General features: G+C 40.0%; 1 protein-coding gene across 1 annotated transcript in view; it reads left to right on the top strand.

The window, feature by feature from the left end:
* The window catches only part of PITPNC1 (phosphatidylinositol transfer protein cytoplasmic 1), a 76,543-nt gene that overhangs the window by 47,070 nt on the left and 13,562 nt on the right, over window positions 1–15,911 (top strand). The window contains 2 exon segments of the mRNA XM_085077323.1: window positions 4,084–4,155; window positions 13,171–13,266. Of these exon segments, the coding sequence (XP_084933449.1) occupies window positions 4,084–4,155; window positions 13,171–13,266 (168 nt within the window).

Below are 15,911 nucleotides of genomic sequence, written 5' to 3'. Positions count from 1 at the left end.
ATTGTATATAATACAAACAGTGATTTTCTTCCTCAGCTTGTTTATGAGAGTTTTGCTCCCTTGTTTATTTTCAAGCCCTGTTTTTGCATTGTTCTTTTCCTTTCCACTCAACAGCACTTTTGTTTTGCTGTTTGCCACCTTCCTGATCTTATCTTGTTTTCCAAATTCTCCTCCCTCTCGCTGAGTCACATCTTCCAAATCCTACGATCACCCTGCCCAGCCTTTTCCGTCCATTCTCTTCCATCCTTGTCACCCTGGCTGATGCTGGTTTGGGCTGTGGTGAGCTGATCACACAGCAGCTCTGGGGGCTCACATGCACAGCTGTCTGGAGCACTCTGAGGGGAGTCAGTAAAGTCATGGCCATTTCCCAGAAAACATTGAATATTCCACCTTCCATCACCAATAGTACCACATCCTCTTTGTCTGTTACAGCAGAGTCAGGACTCCATTTCTCTTTCCCAGGTTCTTCATCTTCAAGAAAGAACTGCTGTTGTTACCCCCTGCCTACCGAAATAGGGTCTAAAAATTTTGAATTCAAAGGATGTGATATCTGAAAGTTACCCTATGGGAAAGATTTCATTTTCTTGATCACTCTCACCTCATTGTAGCAGCCACTGTGTTCTTTGAAGCCTCCATGGAGATTGCTCTCTAAAGGATTCCACCTGTGTTGTCAAAATAATGCATATGTGGCCATATTAAAAAACTCATCAGTCTGAGAAGTGGTAGAAGATGAGAGAAAACGTTTACATGAAATGTCTGCCTTGCTGGGCTTTTTATGTTAAGATTTAGGGGAATATGCTTCTGCTGCTTAAAAAAAAATGAAGTGGGATTAATTTTTACTGTAGAGAAATAACTGTCAAGGATTGTGGATTAATATTCACAAGGAGCAGGAGAAGTGAAGAGCAAGGAGGAGGTCTCTAGCAGGTCTTTGAACATTCTGCAGGCAGAAAGCACATGGAAAATGAAACCAGCTGCAACAGGATTAATGAACTGGCATCACTCACACAAAGCAGGTTCCAGAGGGTGAAGAAACCTCCTCAGACCAGCATATATGCTGACAACTCAAATAATTCCCACAGCCACCTCAGGTGTAATTACTATGCAAAGGTTAATTTGACAGCCCTCTCCATAAAACGATTGTCACACACTGTGTGTCTGAATGTCCCTTTAAGACTTTGGCAAGTGTTTTGGCACACTTGGGTTCTACCCTGTTCTTGTAAGTGTTGCTTATTGCTATGGCAACACTAATCAATCATCATGCTAAAAATAGGCCTTTCGTTTTTCAAGAGGTTATATGTAGGGAATTGCAAATGCAACTGCAGGCTGTGCTTTCCTTCTGCTGCTTTCCCTCCCTTCACTCTAACGTGGAAACATCCCTGCTCAGGGCTGGTAATTACTGCTGCACCCCTGCTATTGCACTCGCTGCTTCTGGAGCCTTAAACCTCTCCTGCTTCTTCCACTATTGAGATGCCAAATGTAGAAAGTTAAGGAAAACAAACAAAGAACCTGGAATATTCCCCTCACTTGTTTTTAAGTGTCACAGGTGTGCTGGAGTATAAAAAAAATTTAAGGAGTTTAGAAGATGTTTGAAAAATCCAGAGGTGACAATATATGATGCCTCCTTGGAGAGCTTTACACAAAGAAACCTTATCATTGAAGACACTGTGACTCTGAAGATTTCATATTATTCTGTAGAACTTAATTTCAAGTTAAAGATTGAATTTGCCACTATTTTATCCCCAAGAGGAACCTTGCAAGCTGTAGAGGTAGTGAAATGGAGAGCTGGAAACTGCCCTGCGTGTGCTTGGGATCGATTGCCTCCAGGTCAGTGCTGGAAGAACACAAGCCCCAGAGGAGGCAGAGCAGAAAGGGAGTGGTGCTCAGAAGAAAGAAAGGATCTGCTAAAGGGTTTATTACCTGCTATTCACTCCCCAGTTGGATTCTGACTGTTGCATAACAATTTTAATCCTCAGTTAAGTAAATACGTGGCCACTTGAGGGGAAAAACCCAACTTTTTGCATGATGAATAACAGTCTTTTGAATGATGCATAAACAGTTTTCTGGTTCTGCCAGAGCCCTCTGCCAATTAGTCAGAATGCAGCTGATGAATCATGAGACACATTCTGTGAAATGTTCAAAAATTTGGACCCTGCTAAGTGTTCCTGTAAGGCAGCGAGACCCCCCACAGCTGCTGGAGCAATGGTTGCCAGACAGTTGAGTTTCTAAGAAAGATTTTGCGGTGGAGGACTTTCTGGTGAACTTGAGTTTTCGTTTGGGGTAAACCCATATTGCCATTTATAATCTCAAATTAGGTTGTTCCAGTTCTCTCCTTCATACTAAATGCACAGGGAGGCTGACTGTGGGTGGCTTTACAGAAAGTGGCTCTCTAATGAGGTGGCTTGAGGTAAATGGCACTTACCATTCTTCTGTGCTATTCTAAGGATCCTTGGGCTTTTCTTAATGTTCCTTTTTTGAAATATAAGGCTGGAAGATCTCTTGTTTTAATTAGAGTTTAGATTCTGGGTCACAGGAATCAACAGCTAGATTCAAGCAGTGGCTTGCTAAGCTGCTACAGGCAGCCCAATGCAGCCTCTTGTTCAATCCATGGAATGGTGACATTTCAGAGTCATGACCTGACTCATTGCTGGCAACCTCTGGACAGTGATTGAGAATAGCAGGTATTTTTTTAATACCATGGTAAAAGGGAAATCTGGCATTTGGCTTTCTTCATAATTTCCTCTGCAACTGCAGCTGTGCTTCAGATCAACAGCATGAAAGGGGTTTTGCCTTCCATGGCACCAGAACCTTATTTTGGGAAAACTTTCTCCCTTGTTTTTTGTACAAGGATTGATTCTAGATGTGCTTATTGGATACTGGATGTCCTGCAATCAGGAGATTGAACAAGGACTTGTTGGGTGATATCCATGGAAGGAGGAAGGCATTTGCTGCAGTCTCCATGAGTTTCTCATTTCAGTTGCTGCACTGCATTGGCCTCCTAAATGCCCTCTGCCCTTACTCATCAGCCCCTCCCTTAGAAGAACTCTTAATGTTTTCAAGCCCAAACTTGGACCAAGAGCAGTGTGAACAGTGAGGCATCCAAACATCCTCATTGTATAACCTGTATGTACAGCACATCAGAGAGTCGTTTGCCATGGGGGATTAGTGATGCATCAGACAAGGAACTGGCAGTTAAGGCAAGAAGAGCCTTGGTGACTAATAAGAAAGATGCTGAACTGGTGTCCTTGAGAGCTGGTTAGACAGCTGCTCTATCTGCCTGTCTGAAAACTTGCTTTGAAAGAACGACTGTGAAATACTAAATAAAATATATTTGAAATACTTATTCTGATGGAATTATGTTGCCTAGTATTACAAATTCTGGTCTTCGTAAGCCAACTAAGCTAAGAAATCCTCAGAAAAATTAATTTATTCCCATGTAAATATAGAAATATTATCTTTATCAGAAAAACGTTGGTGTTTTGGTTTTGTTTTGTTTTGTTTTGGGGTTTTTTTGCATTATTAGCTAAAGATTTATTTGGATTTAGTATAAAGGAATTCTCACAGGTGCTTATAATCCATCTTTATTTCATTAATAGGAAATTATGCTAAAATCCATTTCTCACTGAAAATGAAGGAAAAAGCCCTCACACATGAAGGCATGGCTGTCTGTTTGGTCTGCAGCTGGTGAAGTGTCCTTGGGTTATTTTATATGGGGGATGCACTGGTCTGTGATGAGGGAGATCAAGTTGCTCTCAAGATCCTAGTGAATTTGATTTCTTAAAAGACATTTGGAACATTCATACTGCTGGGCATAGTGAGCATGAATACCGTTGCATCTAGTTATTCCAGAGTGCTTATACTGATTTATTTATACTTTCATTGTAGTTCTCAGCTTTTAGATAGAATCTCTGCATCCCTCCAGATTCATCAAACCTTTCAGGTTTACATTCTATGAATATTTACTCTTTTTCCTTAAAGTAATCTGAAAAAAATAAGAAAGCTGATACCAAAAGGGATGTACTGAATATGTCAGCTGATGAAGCAAGGTGTATTTTTTGTGTTAAACATTCTTTTCTTCTGTTGCAGTGTTCGTTTTTGCCTAAGTTCTCCATTCATATAGAGACAAAATATGAGGACAACAAAGGAAGCAATGACAGTGTAAGTATGACACCTTGTGCAAAATTTGATTTAATTCTCTTAGTCAATCCCAGTCTGTATCTGGGACCTCAGTAGGTCTCTCCCTTTGGGAAAAGACCCCATCAGACTTGTGCCTTTGCCCCTCCCTGGTTGTCCTGGTCATGAGCAGCTGCAGAGTTACCTCTGAAGCAGCAGGAGGTGGAAGATCTGTGTGCTCACCTTCCTTTCTGCTTCTCATATTCTATTTGTTCTTTCTGTAAACGCAACATAATTTACATACGTGAATTTAGTCCTCATGACATCTGTGGAAAGTCAAGAAAAGATTGCTGCCCTTTTCTAGTGTAATGGTATTCCATGTTATGTGTTTCACATTATTCTCTCTGAATAAAGGGGGTTGAATTCCAAGGAGGTGTCAGGAAGAACAAACAGGAAACTAAACAATGGTCAGAGTTGAGACATCTCAGTAAACAGCTCGGGGGAACAATGGCTGTGCACTGAGGTGATGCTTTTGGCAGTCACTTAGCCGAAGTTTAAATGTTTTCAGAGTTAGAGCTTACAGATGAGAAGGACGATTAATTATGTAAAATCCTCTCTAGAGGAAGGGTGGGACTGAGCAGCCAGCAGCTGCTGATCAGAGAGGCTCAGGAGCAGAAGGCAGGAGGTCAGACAGACTTTGTTGTCCAGACAGAGAGCAAAGCAGAATCACACACCTTGCAAAAAAAGAATGACTTTCAATAAAGCCCAGCATGTAAAGATTCAACTCTTGGGTTTATCCACAAATATGTTTCTCCCTGTTTCATTTTGGTATGATTTGGCTGCAGACTTATGGGAAGAAGTTTCTTGTAGGCATGAAATAAAGTTTAAATGTTTGGAAGTTTGATCTGTAACACAGAAACCCAATGAAGGGGTGCTGGAACTCGTTGAGAAGGAAAAGGGCAGTCAAGCAGATGATAAGGGGTCTGAGCACAGCCTTCCAGTGTCCAGCCGTGCTAAGAGCAAGGTGAGGTGTTCTGTTCTCCACATTTCCCCCAGGCCTGCCTGTTCATCAGGCTGACAGCTGCTGCACTGCTTATGGCAGAGTAATTCCATGTACAAGAACAAGGTAGAATCTGGAAAAAACCTTTTGGCATGCAGACACTTTCCTACTTGGAACATGACGGAGATCATCTTAGCCACCAGATACCAACCCCTCACAGTCACTGCTACTCTAAGCCACATCAGTGAGTTAAAAAGAAGAGTATTACATTACCAGCTAGATGAGCGTTGTGTAATTTATGCACTTTTTAATGCTCACTTCTGCTTTTTGGCAGCAATTTAGCTCAGAGCAAACCCACACCTTTAGGTTTGGGAGGGTGCAGACAGTTTTCTGGTGCATTATAATGTCAGCAGTGAGCAGACATGATCTATGCTGCTGACAGAGGAGGAACTGAAGCTATTTAAGCAGAGTGAATTTTCAGGTTTTTTTCTGTGTGTCAGTTTGTGGCTAAAATACTGTGAATCAAGTCCTGAACGGTATCCAGCCAGGGAATTTAAGATTAAAGTGGCACAGAGGTGGGATACTCCAGTGATGTAAATCAAAGAAACTATTCTGCTTGAATCCAGCTCTTCCAGTGTCATTTTTACCAGAGTGCCAGTGGGGTGATATCATATTACCTTTCTATTGCAGCACCTGAGTCACAGACTAAGCCAGTGTTTACCTAGATTAAGAGATTTCGCTGACCCTTACTTGAACTGAGGAGGAGAAAGAGCAGCTGAATTAGAGGGTTAGAGCCCTAATTTCCCTGATTTTGTAACTCTGAGAGCTCTGCCATTCACTGGTGTGAGCACAATAAACCAGTGGAAGATCTACATTTCTATGCTCCCGTGGCCTTGATCTAGGACCACAGGCATGGCTGGTGCAGCACTGAAATGCTGGAAGGTTCGTAAATACAGGAAGGTTTCTGTTAATCCAAACACCTTGGAACCAAGACTAGGAGTCAACCTCATTTCCATTATTCAGTGGGTAGGCTTAGACTTCACTTAAGAACTTGCAAAGTGTATTCCTCCTTTGTGTCAGACGAGTTTAGATTAAATGCCACTGTTTATCTGGTGAGAAAACAACAGGAAGCATAGCATTCATTCCTATAGATTTCCGTCTAAAAGAAAATACATTGTATTTTCTTTCATTGCAACTGTCAGCCTCAGCTGATGAAGAAATAATTAGTCAAAAAATAACTCTGTAAATTTTGCAGTTGTAATGCAAAATACAGTGAATGAATATTAATGTTACAGTAATGAGGGCAATAATGCAAGTCTGATTTTAACTCAGCTATTTCTCGATATATAATTGTTTAGATCATACAGGTATTTTTGAAATATTTGTGCTCTGATTTATTCTTCATTACCATACTGTCTGGTAAAGTAGATATTGATTGTGAAAAGCAGTAATTAGATATAAGGATACTAAAACTAATTCCAATGGAAGAAAGCAATATAAATGGTCTTGGGTTCCTGTTGTCATTTAGCAGGCTGATATATTATTAGAATTATTTTATTTAACATGTTGCATTGTCTAGTATAATTCTACCTACTTATTGCAATATATCTTGATGCAAAGTTCCTCCTGATTTTTCTTCCCAATTGACATGATAGAACATACAAGTGATGCTAGTGAAATATGATGATATCTGCTCTGGAACCTGATTTTTCTATGTCTTAGACTTCATTATCATTTTAACCTATTTTGAATATGTTAAAGTACTATTGTTCTGATCTGTTAAAGTTTGCACTTGATTTGCACAAATATAAACACTGACAGAAAGAACAATGGACAATAAATATCTTTATGTAGGTAGCCTTGTGTAGCAGCGCAGAATTATAAATCACTCAGCTGTGATTTCAGTGCTCAGAGCAGCTGATTTTGATGTAGATGTTCCATGGCAACTCTATCCTTAGAAAAACAGAGCCAGTGCTGGATGAACATGTTAGTACATCAAATATCGTCCCTGCTGCCTTGCAGTTTACAGCCTCATTAACACTGTCAGAAACTGGACCAGTGAGTCAGGTCAGTCAGTGTTTCCTGTTGCAGGTCTTTTTTAAAAGTCAGCTTCTCAAAGAGCAACTTTATTTTGATTTTACTTTTATTTTAAATTACAAAATGGAATTTCTAAAAATTAGAAATGTTTCGTGAGATGTAAATGACACAGGAGGTGACATCTGTACAGTACATGAAAATATTGCTTCCCTTTGCATCCGGAGCTGTTTGCACTGGTCAGGGCTGCAGTGGGAAGCCCAGGAGCCTATAGTGCAAAGCCTCAGAGAGCACAGACAAGGCATGGCAAAAGGGCACAGCAATCACACACTTCTGGAAGGAAAAACAGCACTTTGGGAATTTGAACATCAATACACAAAGTCTGTGTTTTGAATATTAAAAACATAAGGTACATCCAGGAGAATTCTTAAGGTTACCTGCTGGCTGAAATGGTAGCAATCTGCGCAGGTGTGTCAATAAGTGGGGTTTGTGCTTTCCATGAGAAGACTTCTTTAAGCTTTTTTTTTCATTTGGACAGGTATTTGCTTTCAGCAGTGCATTGGTTGGTCAGAATTTGTGTCACACAGGGCTAATTGAGTCTAACTGGTATCTTGCTCTCACTTTTTTCCCATCTCTTTTTCTTACTATTTCAGTGTACACTGCAGGCACATATTTTGGGATTTTCCCTTTCTGAGTGCATTCCAATCAGGGGCGTTGATTGCAGAGGCTCCTCCACCACATGGCTGCAGTGGATGCTGTAATCAGTGCTCAGCCATGGCACACAGGCAGAGCTCTGCTGTCCTTGCTGTCACACTCTGACATGGGGAAAACGTCTGGGAAGCAGCTGAAGGCACAGCAAAGGCAGAGTGGGGACAGACACTGCTCAGGCAAATCACTGAATCACAGAGACATCCAATTTTCCTGTTTGTTGCAGAAGGATCGTTATGTTTGACTGATTTCTGTTGGTTTGTTTTGTTTTGTTTTTTAGTCACAGAATTAATTGCTGCTGATATTTGGACAGTGATTTTTTGCCATCTGATGGTGTCTGGGGAAGGCAAAAAAGTACAGCTTGTCAAATAATTCAAAGGTTGTCAATAATGAAAATTCACTGTATGTAAAACTTCTAGTTCCTTGCTCTTTGTGGCATAACATTTTTCTCTGGAAAACTCAGTGGCTGGATCTTGGCTATTAAGCTAAAATAAAATAAATTTTAGGTATGGCAGCTAACAAGAAAATCCATTTCTTGTTTGGTTGAGTTTAGGGTGGTTTTTTTCCCTATTTTTGTCTCCTGTCTTAGTAACATGGAACTAGGTTGTAACAAACTTGAATATAGCACATGGAAATTAAATGTAAATTCACTATTTAAGGCAACTGCCATGAAACACTGATTTCAGCTGAAAAGGCTTCAGCTGTGCCCTGGTTTAGCCTCAGTGCACCACAGGATCTCCTTCTGGAAACTGTCAAAAGGATTGCTGGGCATCAAAATGTGGCAAAGTCAAAGCAAGTGACACTTTTAGGGTGATTTTATTTGGACCTGGACTTTTCCTGTATGATGCTATTGAGTATCCCATAATTTGCGATGAAAAAATCATGATTTTGTGAAGCTTCTCCACCTCTAAGAAGTCTCAAAAGATAAAGGCAAACAAGTGGAAAGGTTAGCCTGAGATTCCTGCTGAGTGAAGAGCTCTCTTTGTTGAAGTGCAGATCAAATGTCCCAGGCACATTTGGCTATCAGAACACATGACAGAGTGTGAACAAATGAAATGCTGCTGCCTCTATGTCTTGATTTTTCTAAATGAACTACTGAAGTCACTCAGGAAATCTGGCACTTGAACTATATGACTTAAAAAAACTAATCGCAGTAAATATTATAGATAGTCTATTACGGTCTTGGAAGCTTAGCTACTTTGACATAATTACATAAAAATCCATTTCTCTGTCCAGAAAATACAAATCTTAATGAGATATTTTGTAAGAGATGGAATAATAGGGGAGTCGTGACATGGAGATCAGAAGGAGCAGGGAGCAAGGCTGCAGATAAATATGAAGCTGCCTCTCCACTCTGTGGCACTCTGGGATATTCCCAGCCAGTTCAGAGAGCCAAACTCTCTGCTCGCACTGAGAGATTCAACCTTTCTCCATAGAAAAATTGCTCCCAACTATGTGTGTCCAGAGAAATAGTTTTAGCTGGTGAACAGGTTTGAAATTGGTCAATTCCTGTAATCTCTGCCCAAATAAATCTCAGAAGGAAATTAAAGGACTTTGGAAGTAGCTGAGGTTGGAGCATGCAAAGTACTGAAAAGTTCCACGCTGAATAAACTCCATGGATTAAGTTCTGAGTTAGAGTTTTCCTTCAGGAAAATGAAGCTCCTGAGGGCCAAGTGACACAACTGCTCAAGGGCTGTGGCACCACAGTGGGGAGTAGCTGGGGGTTCAGACCGTAGCTATCTGCAGAGATGAGAATTTCAAGCTGGAGGATATATTTTGTGCCCTTTTTTAATGGAAGAAAGGATTGTGTTTGCAGTCCTTCCCACAATTACAGCCCTACCACGAATTAGCTGTCTCAGTAAAGCCCTCTGACTACAAACTCCTCGTGTCTAGGGTGGGAAAAAAACCATTTTGTAGTAATGAGAGAACCAAACACCTTTCCAGCTAGTAATCCCTTGGATGGCTCCTTTGCTCTTGAAGATGGAAAAAAAAAGATCACAAGAGAGAATCATCTATTATGAAACAAAGCCAGGCCAGAGGCACAGATGTGACCCTCAGAGTGCTGGTAGTGCAGATGAGTGAGGAGTTTGCCAGTGTGGATGGAATCAATGCATTCAGCAGAATCTGCCTTTGTACTGTTTATGTCCAGTCCAGGCTAGCTGTGGAGATTGGCCATAAAAGTTACATTTGAGATTAACTACATATGAATAAAATTGAAGCCAGCAACTTAGCCTTAAAATAGAAAAAAGGGGGAAAATGGAAAAAAAAAGCTTGAAGAAAAGAGGATATTAAATTTCCCATCATCTCCTAAACTGACTTTCTGCTCTGGCTGTGGCTACCAGGAAAAGGGAAGTCACTAGCAAAGGATGTGCCAGGACATGTCCTTGTAGGGCATGAGGGAAACAAAGAAATGAAATTGAAGTACAGCAGGACTTAACATTTCTGCAGTGGATATTGTGGATGAGCTCTCTTTGCTGAGGTTCTGGAATCATCTGCCAAGGGTGGGGGTTTGTGTGCTTTTTTTTTGGTTGGTTGATTGGTTTGGTTTGATTGTTTTAGTTTTGTAACTTCTTTTTGTTTGGTTTGGGTTTTTTTGGTTGGTTGGTTGGTTTGGGAGGGTTTCTTTGGTTGGTTTGGAGTTTTTTGTTTGGTTGTTTGTTTACTTAAATTTTCGCCAGAAGAAACCATCGACAGTCATAAATAAGACCCAATTGAAACCTTTCTCCCACCTTCTGTTATTCTGTGGGTAATGTGGGCTAAATCATGCTGAGTTTTCATTCCTCTTGGGAAGAGGAAGTTTATAAATGTTTGTTGTGAAAAAGCTGTCATGTTACTCCCCCTAAATAAAACCAAAACCCACAGCAAAAAGGCCACATCAGCCTGAATGTTGCTCTTTGTTTTCCATTTGATTGTGTATTTTAATCTCAATTAATTACTTGGCTTCCACATGTAAAGCCTGTCCAGTTCTTTCCAATATAATATTTAATAATCTGTCTTTCTACATCATCATCTTAAGGATACAGATTGTTCTCACCATTCATTTTCTGCACATTTGCAAATACAGTTGCACAGATTGGGAGCCTTATGCTTCTTTTTGTGGCCTTTAATCTTTTCCTTTAAAACTTTTAGATTTCTCTAGTGTCTTTCATCCCAACCACAATAAACCCATCTTCCCTACAGGGTTTCAGGCAGTCCAAGATTCTGTGGCTACGACAGGCAATAAGAGAATTGGAGCTAAGAAAGAAATCAGTCATGTTCTCTAATGACTTCTTATTTTCAACTGCTGATAGAATGAGAAGATTAAATCTCTAGCTGCAAATCTTGCGAGGACAATCTGAGAAAAGGAGAAGCATAAATGATTAGACAACAAGTTCTGCTGGCAAAGGAAAGTGAGAATGTCATTCAGCAAACTTCTGGAATAGAGGAAATGGTCAGAGACAGCCTCGGCAGCAAATAAGGCATCGTTGAAATGGTTGAAAAATTCCTCCTGGTTTTGACAGATTGGCAAAGGCATCTGTCATCCCCACTTCCATCACAGCATTTTAAAGAGAGAAAAGAAATTTAGAACTATTTTCATATGAGGTGAAATATGTGGATCAAGCCTGGGACAGAGCAGGGCACATTTCTTTGCATAAGCCACTGGGTAATAATCTCCATTTAGGTCTCTGCAAATGGGCAGAGATTTGCATGTGCTTGAATTTATGGGGCTTCTGCTTAAACCATTCAGAGCCTCAGCTGACCTGGTAATGTCCATTTAAGAGCAATCTCCATTATTTTGTGGAGATTATGGTGAAATGCATCTTGTTCCCAAAATAGTTCAACTGATTTCATCAGGGGCTGTTCTGTATTTCTGAATTTGTTTAGGAAAAAAGCAACCGAGGAAACTTATAAAAGGCGACCTATATTATATATATAAACACAGAAGTGATTTGCATCAATGTACCCAATTCAGAGAAGGAGCATTACAGGGGAAGGACTGCCCAGCTCCAATTTGTTCAAATAATCAACATAATTTTTTGCAAAATAACGACTGGAGAAGGATAATGTTACAAATAAAACAAGGCTGGAGTTCTTCAGTTCTTCTGCAGTTTCAGATGTGTGAGCATGTTACATCCAGCTCAGTGAGCTTTCAGTGTTGCCTGTTTTATTCACTACCAAGACAAGTTAAAATTGTAGAGTCAAACTTCAGCTTTTCCTGTATTTGAAGGATGATTTCCTGACAATGTTCTTCTTACCAGCTGGTTCCTGTGCTCACTGGAGTCCATTGCTCTCTTCAAATGCTTTAAATGGGCAGCCCAATGCTTTCAGAAATAATGAAGTAGCATTTCTGTTGCTAGAGTTGCTGGCATTTTGTATTTTTAAGTGTTCCTCTAGAATGAAATTAAATCAACAGAGCATTCACTGCATTTATTAAAAAAAAATTTTTTTAAAAAGAAAGAAAACAAAAATATTTTTGCTTCCTGGAAATGTGAGCTATAGAACATTGTGCCCCAAAGGAAAAAGCACATTGTGAGCTTGTTACTGATCCTGACAGTGAATGCACAACTTCCCTGAATTTCATGGCACTAATTCATGGTAGCCTTTTAACTCGGCGCTGTTTGCAAAAGAATCATGAAGGAAATGTATTGCAGACACAGTGTAAGTCACATGGGTCACTGAGATGCCTAAATAATTAAATTATGGACACAGGCATAGAAGGATACTGCGCTGCAGCTGCAAATGACCTGGATTTTCAAAATATCCCCATCGTTTGCCTTGCATAGAACAGGAGACTTGATGTTCCTAACCAGGTCCTAAAGGACTGAAATGTGTGTGCATGGATGGATAGGGGAAGCTTGCAGCTTCCACCGATTCAGTTCAACCAAAATTTGGATTCTCAGTGTAAAAATAACTGAGACTGAGTGTTCCCAGCAAACACCTGCACCTTGCTGTAGTCCTTAGAGGGAAAAGGGTGGAAACAGCCTGAGGCCAGAGAGTCAGGATTTTTACACAGTGAGGGACTCCAGTACAAAAATTGGATAATACAGTAAAACCAGTCCAAATTGTTGGCTTTAGTGTTTGTGATCAAAGTCTCCATTCCAAGAAATCCAGAAGAACAGCAGTGGGAGCAGGAAGTGCTGAACATGATGTGTGCAGTAGGGTGCAGAATGTGACCCTGTTCCTGCAAAAACTCGAGTATCTTGCACAAAGCTGTTCAGGCACAAGCCTAAAATACATTCTGTTGCACAAGTCATTGAAACTGCTTGTAACAGTTATTCCAGGTGGATTTTGTGAGGGTGTTGTTCTGTAACAGCCTTGAATTTCTTTAACTCTTGCAGATTTTTGACAAAGAAGCTAAAGATCTGGAGCGAGAAGTCTGCTTTATTGATATTGCCAGCGATGAAATTCCCGAGCGCTATTACAAGGAATCAGAGGTAAGAGGCAACTTGGCTGTGAGCTGATGAGGAAGGGAATGTGAGAGGCTTTAGAAGAGCCTGGATAGGAATCAAAACTGTTTTATTTTTATATAAAGTCTTGCTGGTCAGTAATTCAAAAGCATTCGGTCAGAGGGGAAGCAGACAGCAGCCTCTCTGCCTAGATTGCTGGACATTTTCTTTTGCAGATGATTCCTTTTGAAATGCTTTCCTACCCTTATCAGAACACATCCTGTATCAGACCTCTGATATCCAGCTGAATTAGTCCAAAGTGGGAAAGGTCTATTCTTTGCATGATGAAGCTCAGTGAAGAGTGTGCAGATCTGAGCAGTTTTAAACATCCCTGCTGTCCTCACTTGCATCTCACCCCGAACACTGAGTGCTGCAAAGTGCCCAGCAAAGCCCGGATGTGCTGCAGTGACCACGGGGCTGATGCACAGTTGCTTGAGGGGGACAATGACACAAGACCAAGAGGGACTGAAGCACACTGCAGACTGCAGCAGATCTGCCAAAAAGCATCAATGGCAGCAGGCACAGTCACTCTCCAAAAATCCCCTCGGAAATTGCTCCCATGTATATTTGATGGAGCACATCTCTGAAGAGTGTGTTTCTTCTAGGTCAATGCAATTCACTGTTTGAAATCAGCAGCCACCATGCAAATGAAGATGAGGTCTCAATGTTTTAATCTCAGAGCTGAAAAATGATGGTTCACAACAAGCAGCTAGAGAGGAATGATCAGATCTATGCTCACATTTAATTTTGGAGATATGATTTGCCTCTGGAGCCAAGTCTATATTCATAGCTGGCAGTGAGTATGGCAGCTGTTTAACTATCTAAAACGAGACCACATAATCATTTTTAGGATAGAAAGTGAAGACTTGCCAAGGAATATATTTCTATACTATAGGAGACATGATTTTCGGACTAAAAAAGTTGAGTACTTGTTATATTCCATTTATATAGATCCTATTTTGAATGGTATGCATGGGTCATAAACCAAAATTGAGTCTACAGTAGAATGAAAAGTAATTTTATTACTTGCCTTAGATAATGAAAGCCATCTGTTTGGTACCAAAACTTATATAACACCTCATGAAACAGCTTATTGGTCCCATCATCGTATCTGAGCTCCATGGATTGTGGCTCCATTTAGAAATGAGCTGCTAATGGAACAGGTCAGCATCTGACTGTACTTTAAAGAAATCCTGTGAGACTTTTCATCTCAGTCTCTGCACGTCAAAAATTGTAAACACAAAGGTAACATCCAGTTTTGCAACTTTCCTGCTCATTTTTAATAGCCAACTATTAAGCATAGTTTCCCCTATGATTAATCTCCTGATACAGAAAAACAGGCTCATCTTAGGGGAGAAAAGCATTTCAGACTCTTTGTGTTGCTATTTCAAAGACAAATCTACAGACCTGATTCCAAGCGAAATGGAATTTTATATGGGTTTAAACAACAAAAATAGCCCAGCATCTGTTGTTTTTTTCTGTACTGATGGATGATTTTTCTGTTGACTACCAGATTCTGTTTCAGAATTCATACAGAGCAGTAAGAACACCTTTGGCATTTAACTGTGCACATGCTGTAATTGATAGTGGATTAATAATGGTTGAAAATAGTGGGTCTCCCGAAGTTTACAAACTATGGGGTTTTTACGCTTCCATATGATGAACATGAAGCCAAATTCCCATTTCTGATGAGGCCTCTTACATAATTCAGAGACTATAAAAAGATTTTTAATGTTTGTAAATGTAATTTCCGTCTGTTTTCAATCAGAACAGTAATTCTATGCAAATGCAAAATGGTTTCTGTTTCCCAAATAGCAGCTTCAGAGATAACTAAACCCAGTTAGTGTAAGCTTTTGAAAGGTATTTTAGTTGCACTAATAACAACAATTTGGCTGCTTTTAGATCATCTAATCTGAACTGATACTAAGTTTAAAGATTAAAAGTGAAGTGCAATCCTCAGGATTTAACAATTAGATCCCACAGGATAAATGTCCTGACTCCCATCCAGAAAGACCAATGGGAACGATTTTAACTTCAGGCATGTCAGTAATCTCTTCATTTCAGTGGCTTTTTCACAGGCTTAAAATAAAGCAAGTTCTTTATCAGGGTCAGCACGTTTGGCAGCTTCTAGAAATGAGCTTTAATTTTCTTTACATCCTGACGATAGCGCATTCCTCTTCAATTAAAAATATACTTCTGATTTAACAGCAAATGCCATTATTTGGCTGTATTACTGCATACTAGAGTGTGGCTTTAATAATTTAAACCCTTCACACACGACTTCCACTGCTTGCTTATGAGCCTGATGGTAGAGGGACGAAGCCACTGTTCTCTGTGTCCTGCAATCTACAATCAAAATCAGTTTTTCAGTCATCCTGACATGAATCTTATAACCATATTCCATTTTCTTTTACATAATAGTGATTCACATGTGAAAAGACAAAATGTATAAACCATCCTTTTATGTATAATATTCTGTTTGAATTGAACAGCTCATTCTGACCAGTGCTGAGAGGAAATGTATTCCACGAAAATGTCCTGATGACTGAAGGGGAAATTATTGAATTCAACTTCGTGCATATTTGCTTTTCTCTCCTTCTAAATATTAGCTAAAATGGAAAAGTGAAGAATCC

The sequence above is a fragment of the Lichenostomus cassidix genome, chromosome 18 (genome assembly GCF_008360975.1).
Source record: "Lichenostomus cassidix isolate B80296 chromosome 18, HeHo_3.0, whole genome shotgun sequence".
Lineage (NCBI taxonomy): Eukaryota > Metazoa > Chordata > Aves > Passeriformes > Meliphagidae > Lichenostomus > Lichenostomus cassidix.
The sequence above is the reverse complement of the archived record's forward strand: the minus strand, read 5'-3'. Positions and strand labels throughout refer to the sequence as shown.